Here is a 16,417-nt window from a genome sequence, read left to right on the forward strand (position 1 = left end):
CAGCCGAGAGACGTAATCCCTCCAGCGTGTCCTGGGTCTTCCCGAGGCCTCCTCCCGGTGGGACGTGCCCGGAACACCTCACCAGGGAGGCGTCCAGGAGGCATCCTTAGCAGATGCCCGAGCCACCTCAACTGGCTCCTCTCGAGTGGAGGAGCAGCGGCTCTACTCTGAGTCCCCCCCGGATGACCGAGCTTCTCACCCTCTCTCTAAGGAGAGCCCAGCCACCCTGCGGAGGAAACCATTTCGGCCGCTTGTACCCGTGATCTCGTTCTTTCGGTCATGACCCAAAGCTCATGACCATAGATGAGGGTGGGAACGTAGATCGACCGTAAATCGAGAGCTTCGCTTTTTGGCTCAGTCTCTCTTCACCACGACGGACCGGTACAGCGCCCGCTTCACAGTAGACGCTGCCCCAATCCGCCTGTCGATCTCCCGCTCCCTTCTTCCCTCATTCGTGAACAAGATCCCCAGATACTTAAACTCCTCCACTTGAGGCAGGACGACCCCCTGACCCGGAGAAGGCACTCTACCCTTTTCCGGCTCAAGACCATGGCCTCAGATTTGGAGGCACTGAGCCTCATCCTGGCCGCTTCACACTCGGCTGCGAACCGCTCCAGTGAGAGCTGATGAAGCCAACAGGACCACATCATCCGCAAAAAGCAGAGATGCGATCCTAAGGCCACCAAAACGGATCCCCTCAACACCTCGGCTGCGCCTAGAAATTCTGTCCATAAAAGTAATGAACAGAATCGGTGACAAAGGGCAGCCTTGGCGGAGTCCAACTCTCACCGGAAACGAGCCCGACTTACTGCCGGCAATGCGGACCAGACTCTGACACCGGTCATACAGGGACCTGACAGCCCGTATCAAAGGGCCCGGTACCCCATACTCCCGGAGTACCCCCCACAGGGCCTCCCGAGGGACACGGTCGAACGCCTTCTCCAAGTCCACAAAACACATGTAGACTGGTTGGGCGAACTCCCATGCACCCTCCAGGACCCTGCTGAGGGTGTAGAGCTGGTCCAGTGTTCCACGACCAGGACGAAAACCACACTGCTCTTCCTGAATCCGAGGTTCGACTATCCGACGGACCCTCCTCTCCAGGACCCCTGAATAGACCTAAGAGTGTGACCCCCTTGTAATTGGAGCACACCCACCGGTCCCCGTTTTTAAACCACCACCCCAGTCTGCCATCCAGGGGAACTGCCCCTGATGTCCATGCGATATTGCAGAGTCGTGTGAGCCAACACAACCCTGCCACATCCATAGCCTTAAGGAACACCGGGCGGATCTCATCCACCCCTGGGGCCCTGCCACCAAGGAGCTTTTTGACCACCTCGGTGACCTCGTCCCCAGAGATTGGAAAGCCCAACCCAGAGTCCCCAGGCTCAGCTTCCTCAACAGAAGGCATGTTGGTGGGATTGAGGGGGTCTTCGAAGTATTCTGCCCACCGGCCCACAACGTCCCGAGTTGAGGTCAGTAGCGCACCATCCGCACTATAAACAGTGTTGGTGCTGCACTGCTTCCCCCTCCTGAGACGCCGGATGGTGGACCAGAATCGCCTCGAAGCCGTACGGAAGTCTGTCTCCATGGCCTCTCCAAACTCCTCCCACGCCCGAGTTTTTGCCTCAGCGACAACCCGAGCCGCATGCCGTTTCGCCCGCCGGTACCCATCAGCTGCTTCTGGAGTCCCACAGGACTCCTTCTTCAGCTTGACAGCATCCCTCACCGAAGGTGTCCACCAATGGGTTCGAGGGTTGCCGCCGAGGGTGGTTTTATAACAAGGGTTTTAAAAAATGGTTTTTAAAAATGTTGCCATAATATCAAAATTAGTATCAAGTATTTTTCTATATATCAGTATCATGTTTAGGATCATGACAACTTCAGGTTGGACCCACATTTATCTCCCTATTAGGTAAAGTGACCTGTATGTAAAGGAAAAAGTTTCCAAATCAAACTGTTTTTGAAATGCAGCAAAGAGTGGCGTCCTGCGGTCATCAGGACACCATCCCAGTGGTTGCTAACTTTAAAGTTAGCAACCACTGGGATGCTAACCAACCAGTGGTTAGCATCCCAGGATTTGGCCTAATAACAACACCACAAACATAAGCAGGTGGACTTTGCTGAACTTGACAGGGACTTCATCGGGAGCTGAGTTTTGTATCAAGTGAGACTTTATTGCAGAAAACACGTAAGGTGGATTTGATATGAAACAAAGAGCAAATAGAAAAACACTGCCTACTGTTAAGTACAGTGGAGTATCCATGATTCTCTGGGCTGGTTTCTCCTCTGGACTTCGTTAAAAATGTGACAAAATTAGAGAAGTTCTCCTGACAAAAATCAACTGTCTTCCATGGCTGTGTCAGTCCCCTTAGCAAAATGGATAAACCATTTTGTCAAAGATGTCTCTGTCTATATTATCCAACCTTGTGAAATTACAGAAAAAGAGCTGTCTTATTTCTTACATTTCTTACACAGCTGTTGTGATTCCACTCCAGCTTATAGTGTGATGTGATGCTGCTCCAATAACAGATACATTTCCCACAGCTTTACTAGGAGTGTCAATAAATGTTGCCAGTACAGTACGTCTGAAACAGTCTGCTGTGTTGGCAGCCACAAACCTGACAGCGGGGACGGTGTATGAGGTGGCTGTGTGGGCTCACACCAGTATAGGAGACAGCCCAACCGCTTTGTCACACTACCAGACCCGTGGTACCCAGCCAGAGCGCCCTCTCCTCAAAGCCAAGGCTCTTAACCAGACAGCGGTGGAGTGCAGCATCAGCATTGACTCCGCTCCACTGGTACACTGTGTGTCTGTCTGTCTGTCTGTCTCTTTTTCTATGTCTCTCACTTGTCTATTTCTCTGACTACTACCTGTCTCTATCTCTCTATTTTTCTCTGTGTCTCTATTTCTATCTCGCTATATATATATATATATATATATATATATCGGACTCTCTCAATCAATCTTTCTTTTTCTCTCTTTCTCCCTGTCCTTCTTTAACCAAACCAACTGTAGTAAATCCAAAGTGTTAATTACCACATCCCAAGCCTGAAGCCACAGTCTGTAATTCAATGCTCAGGTCACGCAGGTATGAAGAAGAAAAAAACTGACAAGTGTGCATTTCTTTCCCACGTTGAATCACTATCCTAAAGAGAATAATTGGTTTATTACAATTTCATTTTAAAAACATACCGTATTCTCCGAACTATAAGACACACCTAAAAGCATTACATTTTCTCAAAAATCAGCAGTGCGCCATATAATCCGGTGCGCCTTATTTGTGCACTGAATTCCAAAATCTGTCCCTGACAGAAGGACAGAAGGTACGGTACGTACGCTGGCAGCGAAAAACCAATCAGAGGACATTACGTAATACATAAAGTACGTACGCCAGCAGCAATAAACCAGATAGGTTTTTCCACACATCACCATCCCTGCCACTCCATGCGCGCCCATCTCACTGATACTGTGAAAAAGGAAGTGAAGCAAACTAATTCGGAGTTTGCCGTCATTCTGGGAGGATTAACAAAAGAACTCCAACCGCTGGACATTGGTGTAAACAGGGCGTTCAAAAAGAAGTTGGGAGCGGCGTGGGAGCGATGGATGACAGACACGTTTACTAAGACGGGGAGGCACCGCCGGGCGAGTTACGCTACCATGTGTGAATGGATTGTGGATGCCTGAGCTAATGTATCTGCCTTAACTGTTGTCCGAGCTTTCGCGAAAGCCGGCATCATTGCTGAACACCCTGGCAACGAGACTGACTCCGACAATGATGAGAGGGAACCTGGCATGTTTGATGGTGAAATTGCCCAGCTGTTCAATTCAGATACAGAAGTAGAGGACTTCAATGGATTTGTGGAAGAAGAATAAAAAATAGCGTGTGTATTGTTACATCGTCGAATAAAGTTCAACTAAACTTACTGTTTTGTTTCCGTTACCTTTTTTTTTGTTGACTTTATGTTTTAGCATGCGTCTTATAATCTGGTGCGCCTTATGTATGGGTTAAATACAGAAATGGACACCATAATTGAGAGTGTGCCTTATAATTCGGTGCTCCTTATTGTGCGGAAAATACGGTACTCTTAAACTAAAGTAGTTGGAAACGTTCTTGATCCAAACCAATACTATTAGGTCACCTTAGTAACATGAAGGGACAACTATGTCTTATTTTTTTGAGTGTGCATGTGTTTGCAGGTTTATGGTGTGTTTTATGCCACCTCTTTCCTGGACCTGTACCGCAGTCCTCATCAGGTCCAAAGCACATCCCTCAGCCTCTCAGTGACTGTTGACAGCGATGAGCAGTATCTCTTCCTGGTGAGTCGGTCCTGGAAACTCTTTGTAAAATTCCTCCTCTGATATTACTTGATAAAAGAAATATTCAGGCTTGCTGAACCCCTTGTTTTTCTTTCAGTTTATGTTACATTTTGAATTATGGGTAATCCATAATATTAAGGCCTACTGATAAAAGCTATCAACAGTCAAGTCAGAAAACATATCCAGATGTGTTGACTCCCTGAAGTTTGGAGTAAAGGGACATATTTTAGTCGATACCCAGTTTTCACACTTGCTGTATGATTAAATTTGTTCTTGCTGAAAAGTCTGTGACATGTTAGATAATGGGAGGCTCAACCAAAAGAAAATTAGGCACATATTTTGTTTATTTGGTGTTGAGTCCCCTTAATTCAGAAACAAATGGAATCACTATCACGTAGTGACTGCAAGGTGGTGGTTGAGGTGTGGCAAGGAGAGTCAGAGTGAAGAATTAATTTAAACTATATTTAAGTTGCATTTCTAAAATAGTCATTCTAAAAATGGAGATGTTAAAAAGAAACTGCACAACTTGGCTAACAATCCTGGTGAAAATCTAGTGTTCTTTTATCCTTTTATTTTACCTTTATTCATTTACCAGCTAGAGTGAAATGGTACTGAGGTTTTTTAGAGACTAAATAGAGAAAAATCTGTAATCTTTGTTCTAAAATAAATACCTGCACATCAAGGTTCTGCAAAGAAGGTGTTTATAGGACTTAGTGAGCTGATGTAATTGATTAATTGACAGTAAATATAGTTCCAACTAGAGAGCTGTCAGCTGAAACAATAGAAAAGGTTGGAAAACTTCTACAAGATGGTAGATCAACAAAGAGAATGCAAGAAATGTTAGTAGAGCTGGACGATGTGGCAGAAAATCTCATTCATTTCAGATATTTAAAACAAAAAACTAATCAATAATTATTATAATTATTCAGATATTTAAAACTAAAAACTAATCAATAATTATTAAAATTATTAAAATGATTGATTAGTTGTTTGTTTTAAATATCTGAAATTCTGCCAAACTTGTGTCATGATCTTTTCTGTTTTAGCCAGTTTTCACTCAATGCTGTTTTTTTTATTTTTAAGCAGTTATTAGGCAAAGTGGCTAAACTTTAAACTGCTGCTGCTCAAGTTACTCAACAGGTCGTTTCTAGGTAACCACAGACTGAGTGAGTTGATGCCACTAACCTAGCTTAGCTCACTGTGAGAGGTTGAGCAGCTAAAGTCTTTCCTCTGCCTTCCCCTGTCTTCCAGAATTCTGTGCAGTTCTGGATTGGAGTACAGTAAATATTCCATGAAACGGATTATCTATTGAAACTGATCACGTGTCTATTGCGATATTGTCATGGTTGTTATTGATTTATTGTCCAGCCATACTAGCTGATGCTTGTGACATAGGGTTGCTGATGAAGAAGTGGTCTTCTTGGATGATGCATTTATCCCCTTGGCAGAGGGTTAAAGTTTTACTTTAGGAAAGAAATGGACCCAGCCACATAAGCAACAAATCATCTGAATCAAACTAGACATTCATGGTGCAAATTAAAGCAAAGGCTGATCTTTAAACTGCTATACAAGAATGTTGCATAACAACATGAAGAGTTCTTTCATTTGATGAAGAATTTTTTCATTTGTAAAGTATGTGCCTCAGACAACTCAAGCTTTTGAGAAAGCCAGAGCAGATGAAGCAATAATTCTTTTTGTAATTTGATTTCTGAATGTTTTCCATAAATAATTATTGATTCTATAACTGTTTCCTCTAATTGATTCAACCAGGACGGACCATTACAGACATGTCTTTCCTGATTGCTTTTATTTTTTTTATTTTTTTATTTTATTTTTTTTACTTTTTTTGTCTTATGTGCAATGGTTCACAAGTATCAACACAGCTCCTCTAAAAATGAGTAACAAATTATGTAAAAAAGAGTAAAAATTCTTTAAAAATTTTTTTTAGACCATTCTAAAAAGAAACAAATCTGCTAGGAAGACAAAGAATGTGCAATGGAGCTATAGCAGAAATGTGCTCACCTTTAAACTAAAACTTTTCTGAAACATTTAATTCAAGATCGAGAGTTTTCTTGGTTCTGCCATGCAAATGTTCTCAAATATATTTGTTTGTGATGAGGTCTTTCATACACAGCCCTAATTTGGTGATCCTTCTGATTTTATGTTGAATTTTAGATCTAGGTTTTTGCTTGGCCATTCTGAAAATGTAGCTCTTTTTAAGCCTGACTGACTGCCAGAGGCCAAGTACACAACGCTGCAGCAAACAGCAAGGAGTGGGGACAGACCACATGGGAGACTAATACCATATTTTAAATGGGACCATTGCAACCAGAAAGAGCCAGTGTATGGGAACGAGTTAGCAGACCAGAGCCAGACAGCCGAGCAACTGATCCGCCTGAACAATGCACTTCTGTAGATCACGATTATTGCTCTGTCCCTGAACCAGCTGGCCTGGACATGGCCATAAATGAAAGCGAGAAATTAAAAGAAGAACTAAAAGCCCTAACAAACCAGATTGAAGAACTGAAAATCCAATCTACCAAACGTTTGCAGGGTCCGATGATGGAGATGGATGGATGGAACTTTTTACTACAGATTATACAAGAATATGTTATCTTCAGAAAGTGCTGCTTGTATATTATTTTCCGTCACAAATTTCTGAGAATTACCGAGTCGGTATTTCATTAAACTGAAATAAGGGTTAGAGTTAAATAAGTGAAAATGAGTAGGAAAAATAGTGGTAAGCTAATTATTATGTTCTTGGCTATGTGTCCACATGTTTTCTCTTTTTCTACAGTTTACTTTTCTTGTGTTTTAGTATATATGGACCTTTGTATACTTTAAATCAGTGGTCCCCAAACTTTTTCCTGTGAGGGCCACATAACTTTTCCCTTCTCTGGTGGGGGGCTGGAGTCAGTTTGAAACAGAAAAAGTGTGATGATTGCAGGAGTGCCTAAATGTAAAAATTTATTGTTTTCCAGAAAGTACAATCAAATAACCCTTACTGGGTTCTTCACAGAAAAAATTCAGGAAATAACACTATTTATGAAATAAATACCGTATTTTTCGAACTATAAGCCTCAGATATCTCTGCCGCTCCAGGTTTTCCACAGCGATGCAGCAACAGCAAAGGGGGGCGGACACCCAAAATTTTAGTCATAACAGGTCAATTGAATATCACATTTATTACGGTTGAAAAAGAAAAAGTTGCCAAGTTTAGATATAACTGAACTGATTACGGTAGGGGCTGCACTGTGGCGCAGTTGGTAGAGCTGTTGCCTTGCAGCAAGAAGGTTCTGGGTTCGATTCCCAGCCCCGGTCTTTCTGCATGGATTTTGCATGTTCTCCCTGTGCATGCGTGGGTTTTCTCCAGGTACTCCGGTTTCCTCCCACAGTCCACAAACATGACTGTCAGGTTAATTGGTCTGTCTAAAATTGCCCCTAGGTGTGAGTGTATGTGCATGGTTGTGTGTCTCTGTGTTACCCTGTGACAGACTGGTGACCTGTCCAGGGTGACCCCCGCCTCTTGCACGAAACGTTAGCTGGAGATAGGCACCAGCACCCCTCCCAACCCCACTAAGGGACAAGGGTGTCAAGAAAATGGATGGATGTTTACGAGTTTCCGAACGGTAAAAGTGCTGATCCTTCGTGTCTGCTACTAGCATGTGCTAAATGAAAATGGGCACTTTCTTCTTCTTCTTCAGATTTCAACGGCAGCTTGCATCCATTATTGTTGTACTAATGTCATCTATTGAATCCTAATATCTATACCTCAAATTCTCATAATGATCCCAATATTATTTAAAAAAATGAAAAATCTTCTTTTTCCCCTCAATACTATTTAACTGATCAACAACATATTCAAACTTCAATTCCCTATTAAAACCTAATTCCGTTTTAATGGGTGCTTTCTTCTCTTATTTCCAGTTTTGACTTCCAATGATTCACTTCCTGCTAAAGAACCCCCTGGTGGTTGAAGAAAAATCCACATATAAGCTGCACCGGACTATAAGCCGCATGGTTCAAAGCTTAGGAAAAAAGTAGCGGCTTATAGACCGGAAAATACGGTATATGGAAAAAAAACTAAAAGCTCTCTGGTATTGTTCAGGGGGCCGGACCAAATGTGGAGGCGGGCCGGATCCGGCCCGCGGGCTGTAGTTTGTGGACCACTGCTTTAAATGCATGTCTGCTTTTGCTTATTCTTTTGTCAGAAGCATTCCTTGCAACCCATTGATGAGCTGTTCCTAATCCAGATGTACCTGGCTGCAGGTCTTAAGGAAAGAAAGCAAACCAGTTTAATATTCACCCTTGTACTGTAAGCCGCATTATTTGTTCATGGGCCCTCTTTTGGGTTCTCTGTGTATCTGAATTGATACAGAGGACATCCAAACTCAGCTCCCTGATTACTTAAAATATTTTCTTGGCATTCAAGTAATAGATTGTACTGAGTTCAGATGCCAAACTCCTGCTTCTCCTCTCCTCCAAAGTGAGATGTTCTCCAAATACAAATCTCACTGCACAATGAAAGGTCTGATTGGAATGGCTCCATATGGTGCAGTAACCTTTCTTTACTCTATGAGGGGTCAGTAAGTGACAAAGAGCTCTTTATGAGGTCAGGGTTGGCTAATCTTCTTACTGAGGACATGGCCATAATGATAGATAAAGGATTCGTCATTTCTGAGTGTGTGAAGTGCAGGGTGTACTGTCCACCTTTTCTCAGCAAAAAAGGGCAGATGTCAGCTCAAAATGTCCTCTAGATACAGAAAATTGCACGTCTGCGAGTGGACACTGAGCGGGTAATCTGAAGAGTTAAAGAAAACAAGCTCTTTGATTCAGTTATCCCTTTGGCTATTGTTGGCACCATTAATAAACTTTTTACAATGGCTTTCCTGCTAATCAGTTATCAAAACAAACCTCTCGTCAGGCCATGGGCTAAATGAAGTGAACAAGTGTGTAGTTAACTTTAGGTTATTAAAATCCCATCTGACATCTGCAAGTACTTGCAGTCAACATAATTTTTTACCTTTGGACATTTTATTTCAGCCAAGCCAAATGATGGTGGTTCCCTGGGGTCGTATACAAAGCCATCAGAAGAGGCACCTAACCATGGGGTCATGGGGTGAATTACTAGCCCACAAGATAAATAATTCATATTATAGCAGTGGATGTATTTTTTTGCTGTCTGAAACTCCATATCAGAACCTCTCCGTATTTCGGCAGTTTCTTGGCACCCCTGATTATTTGCTCCGCCCCTTATTATTTGCTCCGCAAGAGATTCAGCAGTACTGTGACCTCTCACATTCACATTTTCCTAAATCTTGAAGAGGTTATTCTTGATTGTTGCAGCATGTGCCACTCATGAATATAGCTCTGGTCTCGTGTTGATGTTTCAATTCTGTGAGCCATATCAAAGGATAACTGCAAACTCTGCGAATGAAACTGTTCCTCTTCAGTACAAACCCAGACACACCCTGTTAGTGACAGATGATGAGTACAAAGTGGAAGAGAAGGAGAAGGTGGAGCATGGTGATGTAACTCTATACATTGGGTTAAGAGTTTGGATTGCTGATAGGACAGTACACTTCATTTTTTGCACAAGTCCTTTTTCACACTCATCCCCATGGATGTCATCAGCAGCTTCTCCAGTGGATCCAAATCGCTGTAGGTCTCTGCAGACAGGTCAGAAAGAGGGTCAGTCATTCCCCTGAAGAGGGTACTCCTTTAAGTAAGAATAAAAAAGACATTCAGGGCTAAGATATGTAAGGCAGCAAGACATGAAAATTAAGTATTATGAGCATTATTGACCTTACTCCTTCTTTACACAGTCGACCCTGTACAGGCTTTACTACCACCACCTTGCCAACTGGACCAGGTTTCATACCCTTTGAAATACAGAACCAGAGACGTAGTGTTTATAATAGTCTTCATCATGTGATTATGCTGTAGGTGAACGTCAAGTGCAACCTAAATTTTAATGTTGTATTTAAAATTTAGTCATTATATATTTTTATAAAGTAGTTTTATATGAAAATAGTTTATTTTTAAATAAAACTATATCTATGCATCAAAGACATCTCATTGAACTATTTTTGATGAAACATGTCATGCATGTGCACAGCTTTAAAACCTACAGCAGTTCAGGGTTTGTGCCATTGCTGTTCTGTTTCAGTACAGCTGTGAACCTGAGGAACAACTGGGACACTGAGCTGGGAAAAGTGGGCTGTCTGGAACAACAGAGCCACTATATGGTTGCAAAAAGCAGTACCAACCACACAGGAACAACTGCATGTCACCATGATAACCGGAACTGCATCTCTGAGAACTACCTGTTGAGAGATTATTTTCAGTCGTTACATTTTGTTAAGACTTTGCTTTCAAACTGTTGGCACAAAATGGAGTGCCTTCCTTAAAACTGTTAAAAATACTGTGTTCACAGTAGGAAGTAAAAATAGTCATAATCAATAAATTAGAATATGCTTTTTGATGAGGTCTGTTTATGAGATTCATCAGTTTGCCATACTAATGTGATGTAATACGCCAATCTTATCAACTGTAAGCAAAAAATTATAATTAACAGAAATAAAGGCCTAACAACTGATTTTATTGCAAATTAAATTAATTTATACTACTGAAATAAATAAACTGTTCAATATTCCTCACATGACTATGACTATACATTTGGTGAGGAACTCTGATCTTTTAGAAATGTTTCCCATCAGAAGTCGTTTACCAAGTGACACTTTAAAGAGCAGCTTCTAAAGATATAAAATTAAACTGATTCACAATGAACATTAAAACAAGACTGAAACTGGTCTTGTCAAAAAAGATAATGATTAAAAATGGGAGGGGGCTGTAAACACAATCCCATTTGAGCTCTTTACAAGAAGCATGTGTTAAGAATGGAAATCCTAATCGATGAATCAAAATGTGTACTGACACATGGAGCACAAAATCAGCCAACAATATTATTCAGACTTTACTTATTTTATTCACTTTCATCACTGAAAGCAGACGCTTTTACCATTACATTCAAGAAGAGTATCTAAAAAAGTCTGTGCAGCGTTTGAGGAGGAGGCTAGCTGATTATATGGACTGAAGACACTCCCTAAAATCACACCATGTCTCTGTGGCCTGATAAGTTTCTGCATTCTGAGAAATGGGCCTTAGCGTCTAATAGAATCAAAAATGTAACTTTTACAATGGGCCCCTTTGTCAACATGTAACTCTTTCTCGACCTTGGTAAAGCACATGCAAAAGTAATTAGACAAAAAAATAATAAACAGTACAATTGCAATAGGCCTTCGCAGCACTTTGCTGCTTGGGCCTAATAACACGGAGGCCTTAAGGAACACGGCCCTATGTTTCTAAAAGCAACAACTCTGAACCTGAACAGTTAGATGAACTCGAACTCTGACAAATTACCAGTGCTACCCTGCTTTTAAGTTATGGGGCTTCTCGCGCTTCCTCATACTTCAGAAGTAAAAAGCCCAAACCGTCCCCCGTTACTTGGTCTATTTGACACTAACGACAACACAGATTACAGCTTAAAAAAAATAAAATACAAAATAACGTAAAAAACATTGCCCGTTAGAATGAATAAGAATGTTTAGATACTTAAATAGCACATTTGTATAAGAAAATAAACGAGAATATTTTCCTATACCAAGGGTCGGTAACCCAAAATGTTGAAAGAGCCATATTGGACCAAAAAAAACAAAAAACAAATCTGCCTGGAGCTGCAAAAATTAAAAAGTCTTAAATAAGGCTTATAATAAAGGCAAAACACGCTTTAAGTTTTTATATTAGTCTTAGGCGTAAATCCCAGGGGTTCGGACCCCCTGACCCTCCCAATCTTAGAAAAGTCTAGAATTGTCCCCCCCAAAGAAATCATGAAAGAAACCTTTGTATTTAAACAATATCAGTATAAAAGGGTCATAGAAACAAAGACTGAAGTTAATTTGCTATTCATCTAAGAAAAAAATAAGAATTAATTTTTAGGTCCGCCCCACCCCCCACTATTGTTAGAACAATGGTTCAGCCCAAAGTGTAGCAGGACCAACAGCTGCGCTGCTGAATGACACAGGCTCCGTTAGAGCCGCTGAAGGGAGGAGCTAGCTGTTAGCTGTGGCTCTGCGGCAGTGACGTGCGGTCAGGGGAGGCAAGTGAGGCAGAGCAATAGAGAAAAATAATATATAATAATGAAATCATTTATATTGCTATTTTCACCCTGTGGTTTGTACTATTTTACTTAGCTTAACCAATTCTAATTAGTTTTTTCTTAAAAATCGCTGGATTTTCGCATTTTCCCATTCAAATGCTCAGAAGCGAAGCCGGTGAGGCAGCAGAGAGCTGAGCCTCACCGATTACGCAACCTTTCGCTAACTGCACTGGCTGCCACTTTGGCAGCATGTTCATCCTGTCTGTACGCCGGCAATAAAATGGCTAAAAAACATTTAATATATGGACAGATTTTTCATAATTTAGCTTATGTACAGTGTTTTTTATCACCAACTGTGTGTGTATCGTGTTTTGTGTGCGGAAGAGCGATAATAAACGGCAGAGAACAGAATCGAGGTGAGGCTGGGGGCGCTCATGTTCCCAGATATTGTGACTGTACAACTTCAGAGTAAGACACAGTGCGCTAGCCATTTAGCTAGCCACACAATAAATACAAGTACAACTATTGTGATATTGTGCATATCACAGTTGCAGTTGTGCAGTCACAATATCGGATATATTTGTTTTCTTCTCTCTTTCGACGTCAACATGAAAGACTACATTTCTACACTTAAGTTTTCTAAAGTGGATTTTCAATTGAAGCAGGAGATAATAACTAAAGCAACACCGGAGCTGAAAGATTTGCTTCGAGGCAGTTTGATGATTCTCAAACGTAGGGTAAAAGACCGCAGTGAAGTTAGTTTCAAGTTGGATATTCGATATTCGAGTTAAATGCTATGAAAATCACAGGAAATATTGTTGATAATAAGAGGAATGAACACAGTAAAAGACTTTTCAGGTAAATTAATGTGTTTCCATTTTAGAGAGGGGGAACAGATTTTATCAGGCGCTTAAGATATTTTGTTCCCCCATCCTAACTTTGTCAAAAAAAGAGCAAATGCTATGAAAATCACAGTAAATATTGTTGATGATAAGAGGAATGAACACAGTAAAAGACTTTTCAGGTAAATTAATGTTTCCATTTTAGAGAGGGGGAACAGATTTTATCAGTCGCTTAAGATATTTTGTTCCCCCATCCTAACTTTGGCAAAAAAAGAGCAAATGTTTTCAAGCTTGCATGATTTCTTATTGATCATAAGGGGAATGAACACAGTAAAAGACTTTGCAGGTAAATGAATTTGTTTCCATTTTAGAGAGGGGGAACAGATTTTATCAGGCGCTTAAGATATTTTGTTCCCCCATCCTAACTTTGTCAAAAAAAGAGCAAATGCTATGAAAATCACAGGAATTATTGTTGATGATAAGAGGAATGAACACAGTAAACACTTTTCAGGTAAATTAATTTGTTTCCATTTTAGAGAGGCCGGACACATTATTTCAGGCAGCTGAAATATCCATTCTCTCCTCTTCTCCAATAACTTTGAGAAATTAAAAGGACCTGTTTCCAAATTCTCAAAAAATATTATGCGTGATAGCATACTAGACATTTCCTTAATCCAGTAATGTCATATTTTACATTAGAACGGGATTTACCAAAAAGTTTACACTCTGATCTTTTCAGGAAGTCTTTATTTTTGTGCCCTGGTATCGGCCAGCTTCCCTCCTCCTTTGTCAGAAATGAAAAATTCTAAATGCACACAACGTGTTGGAAATCTGTGTTTGTTGACTGACTTTTATTTGTCAGGCTTACGAGACAAAAGCTGAAAAAAAGATCGATTCACTTCGCGTTTAAAATAACACAAAACAGCTTAAAAAGACCTCCACACAAGACCTCGTTTATTTATGTATGTATTTTTATTTTGATAGCTGCTGATTAAACTGAAAGTTACAACATTGACATGATTATATGAGTAGTTTTTACCGAGAAATCGATCAGATGCGCCGTGAATATGGTCAGATCCGCCGGATCCACTTCTCTGGCTGCAATGCGCGCTCCCGACACAGGGGGAACAGATTTTCACAGGGGAACAGAATTTCTCACAAGACCTCGAAGTAGCGGCGTTTAGCCAAAGGTTGATCCGATATATGAACGCTAATGTCGGCCGGCGGTTTTCCACCGCGCCAGGTGTTGTGCTTTTCTGGGCATAACACCTGGGCAGGCGTGCTTTTCTGGGCATAACACCGGGAGCGGTGGAGAACCGCACCGGCCGACATTAGCGTTCATATATCGGAACAACCTTTGGCTCAACGCCGCTACTCCCCGGAGCTCGAATATCGAATAGCCAACTTGAAACTAACTTCACTGCGGTGTAGAAAAGACATGCCGAGGATAGACTTGGCTTTGGATGAACAGATATTTTTGTGCAGAATTAGCGGTGCGTGGATTTCATTGATACGTAAAGGTAAGACAGCTATAAGATGTTTTTGTTTAGTTTTTTAATGAAATGTGCATTTTGTGGGCTATATTTTATGTTTAAATAATTCAGTAAAGTAGAAGCGGAACCTAATCTACCACAGCAATTATTTATTAATAAAACTTTAAGCCTACTGTTGTTGTAGTATGCTACTGTTGTAGTATGCTACAACAACAGACTAAATGTTCTGTTCTGTGTGCAAAATTCTTGAATGTTTTTTGGTGTTAAATCCTAAAACATGAAGTGGCATTGTTGTCAGTTGCTATGGCAACGAGTCTGCGTAGCTTGGCAAATACCCTTTGCTGTGGATGATAGCACGAAATTAATACCTACATTAAATAGTTAACGCGGCTATGGATGATAGGAAAAGATGAGTCTTTTTGCCCCCCAGCGTTATATGCCTGCGCGAAATTTCCGTAGGTCCAATAACATGCCATAAGTCAGTGCCTCATTAGCAATGAACCTCACCGCACGTCACTGCTCTGCGGCACTAACAAAAACCCTCCAGTAAGTAAATATTCAAAGCAAAAGACATAAAACACGTTTTATTTACCTTCACTACTCAATAGGAAGAAACACATTGACAACAAAAATCAGTCCACAGTTTATTTCATTACTTTGGTTGAATCATGATAAACTGCCACCTTATGCCTTGGAAATCAAACTAGCAAAACTGCTACATTGCTTTCATAGACTTAGCTCCTTTTTCTGTCGAAGGTAGCCAGTATACAAATTATATTTAGCGCTCTAGCTCTTACTTTAATACGCAGAGTTTGAAACAGGAGGGAGCAGCTGAGTATTGCCACAGCAGGCAGCTCTGTATGGGAGCTGAGCGCAGAGGGGCTATAGCAGCTGGCAGTAAAAAAATAAAAAAATAAATAAAAAGTATGTCTATCTCTTACCATCTTCAACGTAGAGCCATTAAAGCTGCAATATAAAATCTGATTATTTTCTAGAAAACTGGTGCTGACTTTTAAGTTGAAGTTATGATACTTACCAAATATTCAATTCCTACATATTTATAGGTTTTAACATGAAAAGAAAAATAAAATAAAAGTTGAAAGCAACTTAAGTTATAATTTAAATAACACACAACCACTGCAATAAATCAATATTTATGAGGAATTTTATTAAGTGGCGTTACTTCTTAAAACATTTAAGTCAGAAAAAAAGAAAAAAAGAGGAAAGAAAACTAATCCAATGTTGTTCTAAAGTATGTAAACTAGGTGCTCCTGTTCAGGGTTGCTAAGTATTTCATACCATTTCTAAGTAGTGAGTACTCTACAGCAGCACACTAGTGTGCCGTGAGTGATCGTCAGGTGTGCTGTGGAAATTATCCAATTTCACCTACGATTTTGTATTTTCCAGACTATAAGCCTTTTTTTCCTAACCTTTGAACCATGCAGCTTGTAGCCCGGTGCAACTTTTCTGTGGATTTTTCTTCAACCGCCAGGGGGCTCTATAGCAGGAAGTGAATCATTCAAAGTGTCTGTTACTACCCAATAGTAAGTCCCGCCTACTCCTCACAACTCATTGGACTCACTACGGCCCAGTTCTCTCTCTA

At 40.9% G+C, this 16,417-nt stretch overlaps 1 protein-coding gene across 7 annotated transcripts in view; it reads left to right on the forward strand.

The window, feature by feature from the left end:
- Nucleotides 1-16,417, forward strand: part of sorl1 (sortilin-related receptor, L(DLR class) A repeats containing) — a 310,404-nt gene that overhangs the window by 255,890 nt on the left and 38,097 nt on the right. For all 7 annotated transcript variants that reach the window (XR_014090459.1, XM_081614354.1, XM_081614352.1 and 4 more), the window contains 2 exons: nt 2,614-2,801; nt 4,202-4,321. Coding sequence is in view for 6 of the 7 variants with exons in the window: in XM_081614354.1 (XP_081470480.1) it covers nt 2,614-2,801; nt 4,202-4,321 (308 nt within the window). In the remaining variant the exon portion in view is untranslated. The remainder of the gene's footprint in view (nt 1-2,613; nt 2,802-4,201; nt 4,322-16,417) is intronic.

Source organism: Poecilia reticulata, chromosome 13 (assembly GCF_904066995.2).
Source record: "Poecilia reticulata chromosome 13, P_reticulata-male-v2, whole genome shotgun sequence".
Classification (NCBI taxonomy): Eukaryota; Metazoa; Chordata; class Actinopteri; order Cyprinodontiformes; family Poeciliidae; genus Poecilia; species Poecilia reticulata.